Here is an 18864-nt window from a genome sequence, read left to right as displayed (position 1 = left end):
TACTTATCCGTTTAACTTTCTGGCACCAGTTGAGAACCTCTTTAACTGCAGGTACTACTGCTCCCAACATGGATCACACTCTGCTCCATGCTGGGAGCTGTAGTACCTGCAGGTAAGGAAAGATCACAGCGGCTGTCACTTCTGACACCTGATGCGATTGTCCTGTATAATATATATATGCGGACGGCCGCTCTTCTCTGGTCCCACGGTAGTATGAGTCTATGCCGTATATATACCTATTATTCATATTTCCAGCAGAGAGCTGTGAGTGGCTAAAACCATCTGGCCAATCACAGCTCTCTGCGGGAAATATGAATAAGTGATGTGAATTCTATTCACATCACTGGCCGGCCAGAGTATAGTGCAGAGATGCGAGCGCAGGAGAAAGCCGCTCCCTCTCTGCAATAGAAAGGACAATCACATCGGGTGTCAGGAGTGACACCGGCTGGGATTTGACTATTACTACAGGTACTACAGCTCCCATCATGGAACAGTCTGTTCCATGCTGGGAGTAGTAGCACTACATAAAAAATGTAAAAAAAAAATTGAAAAAAAGTGAAACACACACACTTTATTAAACACACTATTAAAATACATTACTAACAAAAAAAATGTAACATTTATTTTAAAAAATATATTATTTTTACATTTAAATGGCCTTTTTCTACATTTTATTATTGTCAGCTACATTTTTAGGTCCCTGACTGCCCACATAAATTATTCCCTGTTTAAAAATGAACATTAACTTTTTTTTTTTTTTCGGGAACGGGCAGGGACCAGAAAATTCAGTGCTCAATATTAAAAGTGGGACAAAAAAAGTAAAGTGAAAATTAAAAAAAAACTATGATTTAGAACAAAAACTAGAAAAAAAAATGATGAAATGCACTCCTCATTCATTTTTAATATTGAGCGCTGAATTTTCTGGTCCCTTCCCCCTCCCGAAAATTGAAAGACAAAAAAAGCTAATGTTAATTTTTTAATTTGTGTGGGCGGGCAAAGATCTAAAAATGTAGCCGGCAATAATAAAAATGTAGAAAGGGGCCATTTAAATGTAAAAATAATATATTATTTTAATTATTTTTTTTTTTTTTTTTTTAGTAATGTATTTTAATATTGTGTTTAATCAAGTGTGTGTATGTGTGTTTCACTTTTTTTCTCTATTTTTTAGTTAGTACTACTACTCCCAGCATGGAACAGACTGTTCCATGATGGGAGCTGAGGTACCTGTACTAATAGACAGATCACAACAGGTGTCTATTGCAGAGATGGAGTGGCTTACTCCTGCGCTCGCATCTCTGCACTATACTCTGGCTGGCCAGTGATGTGAATATAATTCACATCACTTATTCATATTTCCCGCAGAGAGCTGTGATTGGCCAGATGGTTCCAGCCACTGACAGCTCTCTGCAGGAAATATGAATAATAGGTATGTATACGGCATCATGATGCATCATGATGTCCCAGATGTGCTCAATCGGATTTAGGTCTGCGGAATGGGTGGGCCAGTCCATAGCATCAATGCCTTCCTCTTGCAGGAACTGCTGACACACTCCAGCCACATGAGGTCTAGCATTGCCTTGCATTAGGAGGAACCCAGGGCCAACCACACCAGCATATGGTCTCACAAGGGGTCTGAGAATCTCATCTCGGTACCTAATAGCAGTCAGGATACCTCTGGCAAGCACAAGGAGGGCTGTGCAACCCCCCCAAAGAAATGCCACTCCACACCATTACTGACTCACCACCAAATTGGTCCTGCTGGGGGATGTTGCAGGCAGCAGAATGTTCTCCATGGCGCCTCCAGACTCTGTCACATCTGTCACATGTGCTCAGTGTGAACCTGCTTTCATCTGTGAAAAGCACAGAGTGCCAGTGGCAAATTTGCCAATCATGGTGCTCTCTGGCAAATGCCAAACATCCTGCACAGTGTTGGGCTGTAAGCACAACCCCCACTTGTGGATGTTGGGCCCTCATACCACCCTCATGGAGTCTATTTCTGACCATTTGAGTGGACAGATTTACATTTGTGGCCTGCTGGAGGTCATTTTGCAAGGCTCTGGCACTGCTCCTCCTTGCACAAATGTGTAGGTAGCAGTCCTGCTGCTGGGTTGTTGCCCTCCTACGGCCTCCTCCATGTCTCCTGATGTACTTTCCTGGTACCGCCTCCATGCTCTGGACACTACGCTGACAGACACAGCAAACCTTCTTGCCACTGCTCGCATTGATGTGCCATCCTGGATGAGCTTCACTACCTTAGCCACCTGTGTGGGTTGTAGACTCTGTCACATGCTACCATAAGAGTGAAAGCCCCGCCAGGATTCAAAAGTGACAAAAATATCAGCCAGGAAGTATAGTAACTGAGAAGTGGTCTGTGGTTACCACCTGCAGAACCACCCCTTTATTGGGGGGGTGTCTTTTATAGGCTAATTGCCTATAATTTCCACCTGTTGTCTGTTCCATTTGCACAACAGCATGTGAAATTGATTGTCAATCAGTGTTGCTTCCTGAGTGGACAGTGGGATTTCACAAAAGTGTGATTGACTTGGAGTTACATTGGGGGATATTTATCAAAGCTGTCTATGTCCCACAGCAATATAGACCAAACTACAGAGGATTAGGCTGGTCTATTGGGATCTATGCTGTAGACTGTATTTAAACCTGCTCCTACATGGTCTGACATTTCGGCGTACTTTCAGCCGATGCAACTTGTCGCTGAAAAGTCGCTTTTGATAAATTCATCACCAATGCATTTTCCAATGCATTTCCATCTGAAATAGACTAGCATGCATGCATCATGTTCTAAAAATCCTCTAGAGCAAAAATCGCAGAAAAGTCTCACATATTTAGACTGCGACTTTCTGTGCGACAAATTAAGACAGGAAAAACCAATCTAAATCCTTTGATAAATATCCCCCATTGTGTTGTTTAAGTGTTTCCTTAATTTTTTTGAGCAGTGTATGTTTATCCCTCTAACATTCTCTAGAGAATCCATATTCATCTATAAACTTGTAAACATGTAGACTATTATAGCCCTGTTTATAAACACACTTTTATAGCTATACAATTATACCATTTATATAATTTACCTTGAGGTCTCATTTTTGTTTTTAATTGTGCAATGTATTTGCACAGTTATTTATCCCTTCTGTTAATTCCTTTTGCATATAAAATATGTACAAAGGTGCATATACACAGTAAAAATTCTACATGAAACTATTTTACCTTTTATAGCAGCCAAATATGCACGCAGCTCCCTTTGTAGTCGGGTACCTTCTGACTGTAAAAACAATAATATAATTACTATTTTTATAGTACATAATAATTTGGCATCAGACAAAAGCATATAGATTGAATACTATTGTTACTTTAACTACACATCCCAAGAAGAAAAAAAATGGTCACAGTGAACAACCCCATTAGTTCTGGCAAACATGTTATTTTTTATTTTTTTATATTTTATTTATTGTTTTTTGACTTACACAAATGAACAGTTGTGACAAATAAGTGTAGTAATATTCTTACAAATGGGCACCTTCTAAAGAGGATTGTCTGAAATTGGAAAATCGATTTTTTTTCCTTTTTTCAGAAAAAAAATTCCAATTTTATAGATGGGTTGTGTCTGTATTGGAGCTCTCCTCTATTTAACTGCTAACAGTAATAAAAAACAATGATATGATATATGATTATATTATAAGACAACTGTGAACATATTCTTATGGTGACAGGATTGCAGAGTTGCAAGGCTGGTATTCACAAGGGACTTCAGAGTGCTGAGGTGGGACCTTAATAAGGTATTGTTTTCCCTAAAAGGTAAGCTAGGGTTTAGGAAGTGAGGTAGTGCCCTAAGCATGAGCTAGATATTTGTTGGTTTTATTTCTCTAAAAGCTGAACCAAGTCATCTTGTTTGGATTGCCATTAGCTTTTATGCTGATTATTAGGCACTCTTCACCACAAAACACCACTGCTACATTACTTCCAAGTGTCATAGTATGAATAGATCATGGGAGAGATCTCTGTACTGTGCCCTGATATATTTATACATAGTTATTAGGTCGCCCCAAGCCTTCTTTCTTTCTAAACTAAATAACCCCAATTCTGCTAATCTTTCTGGGTACTGTAGTCCTCCCATTCCCCGTATTACTCTGGTTGACCGTCTTTGAACCCTCTCCAGCTCGACTATATCTTTCTTGTACACTGGTGCCCAGTACTGTACACAGTATTCCATGTGTGGTGATTTGTACAGTCTTAGAATTATTTCCTCGTGATTTTATTTGACACTGGTTACTACAGTTAAATTTAATGTCAACTACAACTCCTTTCCACGTCAGTCGTTCCCAGTGTTTTTCCATTTAAAACATGTTCCCAGCCTGGATTTTCCTCCCCCATGTGCATAACCTTACATTTATCAGTATTGAACCTCATCTGTTGCTTCTCAGCCCAAACCTCCTATCTATCCATTTTTTCTGTTACCAATTTAGTATGATCAGCAAAAATGTATACTTTACTGTGCAATCCCTCTAGAAGGTCATTAGTAAATATGTTAGAGTAACAGAGAACCAATCAGAATTACTTTACAACTGAGGATGTATATTAGATATTTTGCAGCCAGAATATGTAACCTACATATTTTGGGGCCTTGTTCCTTCTGTTTTTTAGTTTCTGTCATTTTTTTCTATCTATCCCATCCTGCTGCTATTCTTATTTTCTTTATGCTGTGGCACTAAAACACTGAGACATAAGTTGCTGTTACATATTTGTCCCCTCCTCTTGGTATCTTCTAACTACTACCCATGCTCCCTTCCTTCACCCTTCTAAACTTATCGACTCAAATCCATGTGCAGGTGGTTCTACTTACTGAAGTACCAGGTTACATCTGCACATATAAGTCTATGGAGAGGAGATGAAGGGAAGTGGCTGTAGTAAGGCAGAAGCAGAGAGACAGATATAGAGAGATGGCTCCAGCTTATAGTGATTGTTATATTTCCCCTAAATGCCAGATTCATGGTTCATTTATACTCCCTAATGCTCTATACTCCCACCCATGCTGCTATTGCCTTTCCTTTGGGTATGCAATAAATGTATATTGCAGCTAATCCCCTTTTCTTTCTGAGCTGTGTTTACAGTAGAAACGGGTATGATGATAGTCTCCATGATATAATCTCCACTGACTAGCTCAGAAACAACTGAAGATTACATATAAAGCCATATACAGGTTATATAATTGCCATAAGTAGAGCTAGTATACATGTACACACATAGTAGCTCATCCTGAAAAGTTATCTGAATGTTTCAGTGCACTTTAATAGCTTTAAATAAGTAGAATTGAAATAGTTCTTAATTTTTTATTTTATTTTAATGTCACATCCATGGTGTGTGAGCATTATCTGTTTCCTACATTGAAACGTTTGATGCAAGATCATGGTAAATTCATGTATACATACTATCCTCCCCCAAACCCATGGTGTGGCTCCTTTTTTATCCTCTACACCTTATCCTTTCACTTTCCATCTTTTTTCTCATCAATCCCTCTAAATCCATGGAGGTCTCTAGCTCCCTTTTCTGCTATCGGTACCTCCTTCTGCTTACTGCTGCCTCCAACAGCTGCATATGGTATTTCTCCTTCATTGGCAATATAATCTGTGTTCTTAAATGTTGTGCTGATGAAATTGTTTATTTTCATCCTTTTAGGTTTATCCTATTGATGATCTGCTCTTTCAAGAAAAAGACATGAAATAAGATTCCAGATTCCAATTATCCCCTTGATCACAGATTAGTAAGTATTTGTGTTTACTACTATCTGACTGTACTTACTCATGGCTCAGATATGACCTCAGAAAATGCTAATGGTAATTTATTATTTCTATGGGGTACTGTGTTTTGTGGAAACGTCTCTTTGTATTGCTGCCTGGTATTCATACATGATGTCATTTTTTTTGTTTAAAATTTGCATTTTTTACTTATTATTCCAGATTGAATGAAGTCTGCCAAGAATTGAGAACTTCAAAGTTGGCACATAGATACCACTGGCAGCTGAAGATGTATTTCAGATTTGAAGTTATTTGACTGCAAACGTAAGCATTTGTTACTAGAGAAAAGTTAACTGCAAGCAGAAAAAAATATCATTAAAAACATTATGGGGAAATTTATCATTTTCTTTGCAGGTGCAGAGCTGCAAAATAGCACAAATGGCCACATTTTTGCACAAAGTAGCAGTCTGCATAAAAATGCAGAACAATAAGGCTTGTGCAAAAAAATCTTAGATGACCAATCATGGTGATAAAAACTTGAATAAAAAAATCAAAATGGATGACGGATTAGTTTTTACCACAATTTTCACTGCCCCTTGTTATGTTCTTGGTATCAGCATGATAAAAAAAAAAAAGAAAGAAACTCCAATTTATGCTAATATCCAAATTTTTACTGAACAAGCTTCTGTTGACAGTCTATTGAGTTATACATGTTGACCTGAAAACTCATAATAGTTCTGGATGGACATGCCCTGGTAACGTCATACATCTGAACTTTAACACACACACCCTATTTACTTGACAGACCCCTTTTCAAGATGTAACATGCGCCAATTTGCCAATTTGATTAAACTTGAGTCTGTAGAAGGCTGTTTCCTAAATTCCATGCATGACAATGAGGTAAAAACACAAAAAAGAAAAATAGCCAGCACTACTACCTAATACATGGGTGCACACTGCTGTGGCAAATACAAAGTATACAAAAAAGAAGGTTGCGGCAAAAAATGGAGGCTCTTATCGCACTTTTTGATCGTTTTGATTATAATTTTTTTTTGTGTTTTTGCTATGCAAGTTAGGGGGAGTGGCACCCTCTCTAGCCGTGCACCCCTTCCAATTCACAGGAGGTTTTTAAATTGATAGTGGATCCTGCAAGGTTCAAGTCCTGCAGGAACGCATGGGAACTGAGTTCCTGCACTTTTTTTTACAGCAGGAACCCATTTCCATTAGCATAAGTCCTGCAGTACCAGCTTCTGAGTGAAAATCTTGGATGATTTCCCTCACTTTTTTTTCTCCAGGACTTGTCCCCTGGGATCCTGCATGTCACCCAGTCAGAGGCTATATGCCCAGAAAGTGGATTAAGCATGTTAGGGTCCAATCCGACAAGAGGCCACCTCCGCGTGATGGATGGGGGACATGATCAAAAAGAGCCTCCATTTTTTGACCCAGAGTGCTGCTGCAACCTTCTTTTTTGTATGCAGATATTGAAAGTTTTGTATACCTATGGTTGGTGTCAACACTAGGACATCTAGACAGGCCTAGCTTACCAAATCTTTGCCGATTACAAAACTACATGTATATTGTGTATATTACAAGGTCAAAAAGAAAAAATTGTACATTTAAAAAAAATCATAAACTGCCTATGTAAAATGAAGTATCACTTTCATGGGTACTACTTTTTAGCTGCCCCATAAAACATATATTTGCACATACAGACCCGCATAGTAACAGCTACATAAATCTTTAATTACCTCAAAAGTTGTTTAGCTGGACTTAGATCAGATTACTGTGCATTTCACAGTGGGGATCAAAAGTTTGGGCACCCCAGGTAAAAATGTGTATTACTGTGCATAAAAAAGCCAAGGAAAGATGGAAAAATCTCCAAAAGGCATCAAATTACAGATTAGACATTCTTATAATATGTCAACAAAAGTTAGATTTTATTTCCATCATTTACACTTTCAAAATAACAAAAAACTAAAAAATGGTGCCTGCAAAAGTTTGGGTACCCTACAGAGTTAATTTCTTGTACTGCCCCCTTTGGCAAGTATAACAGCTTATAAACGCTTTTTGTAGCCAGCCAAGAGTCTTTCAATTCTTGTTTGAGGTATCTTTGCCCATTCTTCCTTACAAAAGTCTTCCAGTTCTTTGAGATTTCTGGGCTGTCTGTCACGCACTGCACTTTTAAGGTCTATCCATAGATTTTCAATTATGTTGAGGTCAGGAGATTGTGAAGGCCATGGCAAAACCTTCAGTTTACGCCTCTTGATGTAATCCCCCGTGGATTTCGAGGTGTGTTTAGGATCATTATCCATTTGTAGAAGCCATCCTCTCTTTAACTTCAGCTTTTTCACAGATGGCATCAAGTTAGCATCTTAGCATCAAAAATTAGCTGAAATTTTATTGAATCCATTTTTCCTTCGACTCGTGAGATGTTCCCTGTGCCACTGGCTGCAATACAACCCCAAAGCATGATTGATCCACCCCCATGCTTAACAGTTGGACAGAGGTTCTTTTCATTAAATTCTGTTCGCCTTCTTCTCCAAACGTACCTTTGCTCATTCCGGCCAAAAAGTTCAATTTTAACCTCATCGGTCCACAGAACTTGTTTCCAAAATGCATCAGGCTTGTTTATATGTTCATTTGCAAAGTTCAAACGTTGATTTTTGTGGTGAGGACGTAGAAGAGGTTTTCTTCTGATGACTCTTCCATGAAGACCATATTTGTACAAGTATTTCTTTTTATAGTGAAATAGTGTACCACAACTCCAGTGTCTGCCAGATCTTTCTGAATGGATTGTGCAGTGAATCAATTGTGCAGTTGTTTTTCTCACAATCCTGTGAGCTGTTCTGTCTAATATTTTTCTTGATCTTCTAGATCTTGCTTTAACTTCCACTGTTCCTGATGACTGCCATTTCTTAATTACATTCCGAACAGAGGATACTGACATCTGAAAATGTTTTGCTATCTTCTTATAGCCTTCTCCAGCTTTGTGAGCGTCAACTATTTTCAGTTTCAGATTTCTAGACAACTGCTTAGAAGAACCCATGGTTCTGATTGTTGGGCAAGGTCAGATGAGTCTGGGCATTTAAATCCTTTGAGATTGACATCACCTTGGCTTCCCAGATGATGATTGAGAACAATCCATGACACTCGCAGGTCTCAGTTTTGCAAAGGGGGCAGTGCATACTATAAATTCTGCAGGGTGCCCAAACTTTTGCAGATGCCATTTTTTTGTTTTCTGTTATTTTGAAAGTGTAAACGATGGAAATAAAATCTAATTTTAGTTGACATATTATAAGAATGTCTAATCTGTAATTTGATGCCTTTTGGAGATTTTTCCATCTTTCCTTGGCTTCTTTATGCACATTAACCCCTTAAGGACGCAGGACGTAAATGTACGTCCTGGTGAGGTGGTACTTAACGCACCAGGACGTACATTTACGTCCTGTGCATAACCGCGGGCATCGGAGCGATGCCCGTGTCATGCGCGGCTGATCCCGGCTGCTGATCGCAGCCAGGGACCCGCCGGCAATGGCCGACGCCCGCGATCTCGCGGGCGTCTGCCATTAACCCCTCAGGTGCCGGGATCAATACAGATCCCGGCATCTGCGGCAGTTCACGATTTAAATGAACGATCGGATCGCCCGCAGCGCTGCTGCGGGGATCCGATCATTCAGAACGCCGGACGGATGTCCCCTCTCCTTCCTCCGTCCGGCTCCCGGCGTCTCCTGCTCTGGTCTGTGATCGAGCAGACCAGAGCAGGAGATGACCGATAATATTGATCTGTTCTATGTCCTATACATAGAACAGATCAGTATTAGCAATCATGGTATTGCTATGAATAGTCCCCTATGGGGACTATTCAAGTGTAAAAAAAAATGTAAAAAAATGTAAAAGTAAAAGTAAAAAAAAAGTGAAAAATCCCCTCCCCCAATAAAAAAGTAAAACGTCCGTTTTTTCCTATTTTACCCCCAAAAAGCGTAAAAATTTTTTTTTATAGACATATTTGGTATCGCCGCGTGCGTAAATGTCCGAACTATTAAAATAAAATGTTAATGATCCCGTACGGTGAACGGCGTGAACGAAAAAAAAAAAAAGTCCAAAATTCCTACTTTTTTAATACATTTTATTAAAAAAAATTATAAAAAATGTATTCAAAGTTTTTTATATGCAAATGTGGTATCAAAAAAAAGTACAGATCATGGCGCAAAAAATGAGCCCCCTTACCGCCACTTATATGGAAAAATAAAAAAGTTAGAGGTCATCAAAATAAAGGGATTATAAACGTACTAATTTGGTTAAAAAGTTTGCGATTTTTTTTAAGCGCAACAATAATATAAAAGTATATAATAATGGGTATCATTTTAATCGTATTGACCCTCAGAATAAAGAAAACATGTCATTTTTACCATACGGCGTGAAAACAAAACCTTCCAAAATTAGCAAAATTGCGTTTTTCGTTTTCATTTCCCCACAAAAATAGTGTTTTTTGGTTGCGCCATACATTTTATGATATAATGAGTGATGTCATTACAAAGGACAACTGGTCGCGCAAAAAACAAGCCCTCATACTAGTCTGTGGATGAAAATATAAAAGAGTTATGATTTTTAGAAGGCGAGGAGGAAAAAATGAAAACGTAAAGGCCAAAATGGGCTGAGTCCTTAAGGGGTTAATACAAATTTTTACCTGTGGTGCCCAAACTTTTGATCCCCAATTGTATCTATGTTATTGAAGATATAGACAACAGAGCAGTTATCATATCTTCTAGAACAAATCTTTAGCTAAGTAGCTGACTTTACTCTAGCAAATTATTAGAAAAATAATATACTTTAACTTATATTAAAAAGAGCCTTAGGGAAGAAATTTGTTATCACAGCATATAAATAGATTACCCATATGCTCATATGTACATTCCTGAAGCCTATTTGCATTTCTTGAAAACAAAATGAACCAGAGTACTGATTTAGAAAAACAGGAAAACTAAAAAGATTAAACTCCATTACATTTACTTTGGTAATCCTGTATATCTATGCAAACTGTTAAATAGTATGTCTAGTTCTGCTACCATTTTTTTAAAATCCCTATTGCTAAGTAAAAGCCTCTAAGGTTATGTTCACACATCAATGGGCATTTAATACCTCATGATAAACACACCATGATCATAATAAACACACCATGTTCATTATTGTTGTTGATTCCACATGAAAAAGTTATTGGCTAGCCCCTACATTAAATCTGCAGTTGGATACACTGGCATAGCCACAGGAAAAATCCACAAATTTAGTCAGACGGAAATTCTGCTGTAATTTACTGCAAATTGATTTGAATGGGATTCCACAGCCCCATTCAGACAGCAGAATTTCCGTGGCAGCTATTCCGGCGTGTGAACATACCTTAAGGCAGCTGCCTAAGCTGCCTTATGGTAGTGCAGCCCTGTACCTTGTGGAAGTCCTCATGCACCCAGCCAGCCAATAGGCTCTTCCCTAAAGGCGCCACAGATAGATAGATAGATAGATAGATAGATAGACAGATTGAACGATAGATAAAAGTTTGTTAATTATGAATTGAATAGAAAAACTTAACACAGCTAATTGTATTTAACAGTAATTGCAGATATTTATCATCAAGTACCATAACATGATACACAGATTTCCTATTCATGTATAAAGCTTTCCAGCTGACATTGCAATTATGTAAGGTTAAAGTAATGAAAACATTGCTTTAATCTCTGACAAATGAGCATTGCGGATATAGCAATTAATATGCATTTCTGTGCTGGAAGAATAACACTGCTGAAGAGGCACATAGAATAATTGTAGCCCAGACGGATCTGAAGCTTACTGTTAAACAGCATGAGGGGAACCATGTTTAATTGAAATGCTAAACACGTCAGCGGCATTAACTTCTGTGCATAATATGCTTTGAAAAACTGCTGTCTTATCAGCCATGTAATATTCCTGCTGACATAGATCTATGCCATGCAACATCATTATTATTATCACTTTGCATGTATGTTAAATTGCATGATCTATAAGTGAAGGAATTCTTCAGTAAAAGCTTATCTTGACCTATGCATTTAAGCTGGAAAGACTGGACTAGGTTAATATAGTAGGGTGTTAGCTTGTGTAGGCAAAACAGGAATGGGAAAGAAAAGCCAAACATAAAACACAAGCCTATACAGCCATTGGTGTACATTTAAGAGAAGGGACGCACAGCAAGATCGAACTGTGCAGCTAATATGGTGCCACTAAGGACAGAAAGGTCTGGTGTTTGCTTCCTCCTCAGCGCCCTTCACATGAGCCTTTGGTAAACTCCCCTTTCTACCCAATAGCTCTATAGAAACTATATGGCCTGCCTCCATCATATGTGCACTCTAGTGTCTGTTTACAGTAGGGTAATAAATGGCTTGTATTAGTGGTGTAACCCTTTGCCTGTGCTGAGGCATACTGCCATAGCTTGCAATGTGTTCATTCCATAGATTGTTGGATGCAAAGTGTTGGACCCAAATATAGTCAATGCATCAAAGTCCAGCTCCAACCACTGGGAATGAATGATACAAATTATGCCATTATTTCCTATATTAATTTCCTTTTATATTCTCTTGTTTTCAGTAACATAAATCAGCGTTAAATAGACTTGTATTGCATCTGTCTGTCACATACCTACTAATGCCTACAATAAAATAGACACATCTCACCTCTTGTCTTTTGAAGTTCTGCACATATTCCTCAAATTGCTCATCCTTTGTTTCGTCTGCTTTTCCAAGCTTTTGAAGTACCTGAAAATGGAAAAAGAAGAGAAGAAAACTGGTGAAGAAATGGCATGATATTACCTCTCTGAAAATGTACATAGCTTGTATTTAATGGACATCTTGTATATGTCCGCCATATTGTGTATACTGTACAGACAATGTCTTAGTTTTACTGAAGAACGTTGCAGTCATTAGCATCTGTGAGCATTCCAGATGTGAACTGTGACCTTGTTCTAAGCAGTGCTAGCCTTGTGTCTATGTTATTGTAACTAACATTTAATTTCCCATTTGACCAGACACAGAGAAAGATTCACACATCTATGTGAAAGAGACCTCCATGGTATTCTTATCTCTCCAATACATTTGGATGTCTAGGTAGGCCCCAAGATGTCTATGAGAATCCAGGTTTTAATTACTTATATATGTAAAAAATAATCCCTGAATTTATTATTTAGGGCTCCATACTTCAAGTGTGGAATGTGGGTTTGAGACCAGGTATTGACAGTTAACCCTTAATGGTATTGATGCTAATTGCTTATGCAACAGCACCCCCTAGGGTATGGGTAGTTGACATTACACTGACAGGATAGGCATTATGGGTGATATTGCTCAATGCATTCTGTGTAATATAGTGATGTCATAGTCATTACCATATGTACACGCCCAACCTACATTCATTGGGGAATTCCAATTTAGGGAGGTGTGTCTAACTAATTAAAAAGTCTGGTAAACCAGATGTTGGTAGACGGTAGAGAACACAAACACACAAAGGAAGAGAGGCAAGGGAAAAAGAAAGACAAAGAACTCTCTCCCACACACAGGAAAGAGGCCCAACAAGGTGGAAAAAGCCATGTGAGATCCTAGCAGGCCAGACTGATCACACAGTATCAGATCAATGGCTATCCATGACGATGAGATGGGCCGTTCAGCATTCCTAAGTGCAGAAGCGAGGTTCTTACATAGACTTGGTAAGAGACACAAAAATGGTATTCCATGTAATCAAGACTAATTTGGATAATGTGAATGGAATTATACCATTAAGATTGGCAAATAAATGTAAATGATTAATTATCTCCATATTGAGATTATAGTATTAGGATGTTCTGTATTATAGATTCTAACTGCAGAAGATTCTATTATCCAGATATATAAGAAAGCATTGAATGATTGCTTATAGATATTGATAAAACTCCTACTCGCCAAGCTAAGTGTTATAAGTATATTTCCCACACAGGAAACTTGCTTCAAGTTCTTCCTCCTAAAATATTGTCTAGCAAAATCATATATCATTGCTATTTAATTGTCGTAACCACTTAGGGACCTAGGGCGTATCGGGCAGGCATCCCGTGCCGATGTCCAGGGGGGGCCCAAGAACCCCCCATGTCGGTGATCGCCGCAAATCGTCGGTGAATTCACACCGGCGATTTGCGGCGATTCCAGGTCATACGGGTCTCCGATGAAGATAAGGGGGGGTGGGGGTTCTCCAAGACACCCCCAGTTTACTGTCTAAGCATGCTGGGATTTGCAGTTTTGCAACATCTGGAGGACCACAGTTTGGAGATCACTGTGTAGTGGTCTCTAAACTGTGGCCCTTCAGATCTTGCAAAACTACAACTCTCAGCATGCCCAAACAGCAAACAGCTGTCTAGGCATGCTGGGAGTTGTAGTTATGCAACAGCTGGAGGTATGCAACTACATCTCCCAGCATGCCCTACGGCGATCAGAACATGCTAGTAGTTGCAGTTTTGCAACAGCTGGAGGCACACTGGTTGGAAAATACTGAGTTAGGTAACAGAACCTAACTGAAGGTTTTCCAACCAGTGTGCCTCTAGCTGTTTCAAAATTACAACTCCCAGCATGCACGGTCTGTCAGTGCATGCTGGGAGTTGTAGATTTGCAACAGCTGGAGGTTTGCGCCCCCCCCCCCCCATGTGAATGTACAGAGTATTGTTTACAGTGAGCTTCCTGCTTCAAGTTTGAGCTGCGGCAAGTTATCCGAAACAGCACAAACTCCTAGCGGGAAACTCACCTTAAACCCTCGCTAGTGCGAATGTGCCCTAAAAACACTACACTACTACTAAATAAAGGGTAAAACACTACATATACACCCTTTATACGGTCCCCCCCCCACCCCCAATAAAAATGAATTTTTTTCGTACGCCAGAGTTTCCAAAACGGAGCCTCCAGCTGTTGCAAAACAACAACTCCCAGCATTTCCAGACAGCCACTGACTGTCCAGGCATGCTGGGGTTTAGCATCAGCTGGAGGCACCCTTTTTAGGAATCACTGGCATAGAATACCCCTATGTCCACCCCTATGCAATCCCTAATTTAGTCCTCAAATGCGCATGGCGCTCTCTCACTTCGGAGCCCTGTCGTATTTCAAGGAAACAGTTTAGGGCCACATATGGGGTATTTCCGTATTTGGGAGCAATTGAGTTAAGACTTTTGGGGTGCTTTGTCTTCTTTTACCCCTTATGAAAAGGAAAAGTCAGGGCCTACACCAGCCTGTTAGTGTAAAAAAATTAAACATTTTACACTTTTAACATGCTGGTGTTGCCCCATACTTTTTATTTTCACAAGAGGTAAAAGGAAAAAAAGACCCCCAAAATTTGGAACGCAATTTCTCCTGAGTAAGGAAATATCCCATATATGGCCATAAAATGCTCTGCGGACGCACAACAAGGCTCAGGAGTGAGAGCGCCTAAATTGGTGATTTGCACAGGGGTGGCTGATTTTACAGCGGTTCTGACATAAACGCAAAAAAATAAATACCCACGTGTGACCCCATATTGGAAACTAAACCTCTTACGGAACGTAACACCCCACAGGTGTTTGACAAATTTTCGTTAAAGTTGGATGGGAAAATGAAAAAAAAAAGGTTCTCACTGAAATGCTAGTGTTATCCCAGATTTTTCATTTTCATAAGGGAAAAAACAAAAAAAGCCCCCCAAAATTTGTCACCCCATTTCTTCTGAGTAAGAACATACCCCATTTGTTGATGTAAAATGCTCTGCGGGTGCACTACAATGCTCACAAGAGAAGGAGCGCTATTGGGCTTTTGGAGATAAAATATGTCCGGAATTGAATGCCACGTGTGTTTACAAAGCCCCCATGGTGCCAGAGCAATAACCCCCCCCCCCACATGTGACCCCATTTTGGAAACTACACCCCTCACGTAATGTAATAAGGGGTGCAGTGAGCATTTACGCCCCACAGGTGTCTGACCTATTTTTCATTTGCACAGCCCACTGTTCCAAAGATCTGTCAAACACCAGTGGGGTGTAAATGCTCACTGCACCCCTTATTAAATTCTGCGAGGGGATAAGTTTCCAAAACTGGGTCATATGTGGGGGGGTCCACTGTTCTGGCACCACGGAGGGATTTATAAACGCACATGGCCCCTGACTTCCATTCCAAACAAATTCTATCCCCAAAAGCTCAATAGCGCTCCTCCTCTGAGCATTGTAGTGCACCAGTAGAGCACTTGACGTCCACACATGGGGTATTTCCATACTCAGAAGAAATGGGGTTACAAATTTTGGGGAGCATTTCTCCTATTACCCCTTGTAAAAATGTAAAATTTGGGGAAAAACTGCATTTTAGTGAAAAAAAATGTTTTTTTCATTTACACATCCGACTTTAAACAAAACGTTGTCAAACACCTCTGGGGTGTTAAGGCTCACCATACCCCTTGTTAGGTTCTTTGAGGGGTGTTGTTTCCAAAATAGTTGGCCATGTGTTTTGTTTTTTTGCTGTTATGGTACCATAGGGGCTTCCTAAATGCGACATGCCCCCCTATAAACCATTTCAGCAAAATTTGCTTTCCAAAAGCCAAATGTGACTCCTTCTCTTCCATTGTAGTTCACCCGCACAGCATTTTACGTCCTAACATGATGTATTTCCATACTCAGAAGAGATGGGGTTACACATTTTGGGGGGCATTTTCTCCCATTACCCTTTGAAAAAATGGTAAATTTGGGGAAAAAAACTGCACTTTAGTGAAATCTTTTTTTTTTTCATTTACACATCCAAGTTTAACCAAAAGTCGTCAAACACCTGTGGGGTGTTAAGGCTCACTGGACCACTTGTTTCGTGCCTTGAGGGGTGTAGTTTCCAAAATGGTATGCCATGTGTTTTTTTTGTTTTTTTTTGCTGTTCTGTCACAATAGGGGCTTCCTAAATGCAACATGCCCACCAAAAACCATTTTGGCAAAATTCACACAGGAGGTATTTGCTTACTTGAGAGAAATTGGGTTACAAATTTTAGGGGGCTTTTTCTCCTTTTACCCCTTGTAAAAATAAAAAAAATTGGGTCTACAAGAACATGCGAGTGTAAAAATGAAGATTTTGAATTTTCACTTTGCTGCTATTCCTGTGAAACACCTAAAGGGTTAACAAACTTTCTGAATGTCATTTTGAATACTTTGAGGGGTGCAGTTTCTATAATGGGGTCATTTATGGGGTATTTCTAATATGAAGGCCCTTCAAATCCACTTCAAAACTGAACTGCTCCCTGAAAAATTCCGATTCAGATTTTTTTTTTGAAAAATTAGAAAATACAACTTTGAAGCCCTCTTATGTCTTTCAGAAGTAAAAACATGTCAACTTTATGATGCAAACATGTAGAAGACATATTGTATATGTGAATCAATATATCATTTATATGGAATGTCTATTTTCCTTACAAGCAGAGAGCTTCAAAGTTAGAAAAATGCAACATTTTAAATTTTTTCATCAAATTTTGGAATTTTATGGGGAAAAGTATCGACCAAAATTTACCACTAACATAAAGTAGAATGTTACGAAAAACAATCTCAGAATCAGAATAAAAAGTAAAAGCATCCTAGAGTTATTAATGCTTAAAGTGACAGTGGTCAGATGTGCAAAAAACGCTCTGGTCCTTAAGGTGAAAATGGGCTTGATCCTTAAGGGGATAATGTCTTACCAAAGTCATGTATAGAAAAATAGTCCAGAATTGGGTGGAAGTATATCATAGGTCTTCCATGTTTATATCCTTATATGGATTACCCCATTCTTGGAGTCATGTGATTTGTAGTTGGTTAGAAGGGGGCGGGGAGTGTATTTAGCATTCCCTATTGATATGTCTATAATTAGATATTGCCCATGTTAATATCATCAGGTTTCCTCTGGATAGAGTGATATGAAACCTTTTTCTTATATGATATCCTAACCTAGTAGCTTTTGTTTTAGTGTAACAAGTTACTTACTACTCACATGTATTGTTTTACTGATATGTAGTCAATTAATAACATATCTAATTGATATTCATTTGCATATATCATTGTGTTTATTACTCATTTATGTTTATAACCTTATAACCAATAAATCTGCATTCTTTTATAATACCTGTGTATTATTATATATTGCAAAACTACATCCTTCAAGGGGTACTCCGCTGCCCTGCTTCCGGAACTCCGCTCCCCAGCTTCCGGAAGTTTTTTGTGCCGAATACTGTGTGCGGGCTTCCGTGTTCAGTGCCGCCCCTCGTGACATCACGCACGCCCCCTCGTGACGTCACGCCCGCCCACTGAACCAAAGTCTATGGGAAGGGGGAGGGTGTGATGTCACGAGGGGCGGCCCTGAACATGGAAGCCTGCACACAGCGTTCGGCACAATAAACTTCCGGAAGCTGGGGAGCAGAGCTCCGGAAGCAGGGCAGCGGAGTACCCCTTTAAGCGTTAATGTCATCCCGTCATAAAAAGAACTTGTTGATAACTGAGAAAATAGTCAGACTCATATGTGAATTGTATGGTGCACAGGCATTCTCAGAAGTGCAGGGATTTATGTAGAGGTGTGCGCCTCTATGTAAATTGTGCGTGCCCATGAGGTAATGGAGAAAAAAAAAACAGCAATTCCACCATTGTTTTGGTGATCGCTTTATATCATATATGAAGCAGTTTCACTAATGTGCTCTTTTTCTAGAAGTCATTATCATTGCAGTGGTACCTTATGACTATTTTTTTTTAACAAATATTTTTTAGGAGGCTGCTATTTTTTGATCCTTATTATAATAATTGGAATATTTAGTATTAAATATACTAATGTTTAGTAGTAAAAATGACAGGTATTCTATAAGGTTATTATGCTATCTATGGCAGACTTTCTTACACTCCCAGTTGTCATGGTAAACCACTGGGTTGGTTACTACAATCCCCTGTGACAGTTATATGTGACACAGAGCTGAGTTGACCTGCAGGACCTGACCACTCAACCAATCACTGGCCGTATAAGTGTCCCTTCTCATCCAGTAATTGGCTGTGCTGGCTGGTCCCACATCGACCTCTCGTCTTAGAAGCAGAAAGAAGACAAGAGATCTAAAGACCAAAAGGGGCTGCATAGGAG

General features: G+C 39.3%; 1 protein-coding gene across 5 annotated transcripts in view; it reads right to left on the bottom strand.

The window, feature by feature from the left end:
* The window catches only part of AMPH (amphiphysin), a 176930-nt gene that overhangs the window by 87484 nt on the left and 70582 nt on the right, over nt 1–18864 (bottom strand). For all 5 annotated transcript variants that reach the window (XR_008844011.1, XM_056520461.1, XM_056520462.1 and 2 more), the window contains exons 2-3: nt 12446–12526; nt 3223–3277 (exon numbers count right to left, since the gene is read on the bottom strand). Coding sequence is in view for 3 of the 5 variants with exons in the window: in XM_056520461.1 (XP_056376436.1) it covers nt 3223–3277; nt 12446–12526 (136 nt within the window). In the remaining 2 variants the exon portion in view is untranslated. The remainder of the gene's footprint in view (nt 1–3222; nt 3278–12445; nt 12527–18864) is intronic.

This window comes from Hyla sarda, chromosome 5, assembly GCF_029499605.1.
Source record: "Hyla sarda isolate aHylSar1 chromosome 5, aHylSar1.hap1, whole genome shotgun sequence".
NCBI classification, from domain to species: Eukaryota; Metazoa; Chordata; class Amphibia; order Anura; family Hylidae; genus Hyla; species Hyla sarda.
Note: the sequence above shows the minus strand (reverse complement) of the source record. Positions and strands in the feature narration are given on the sequence as shown.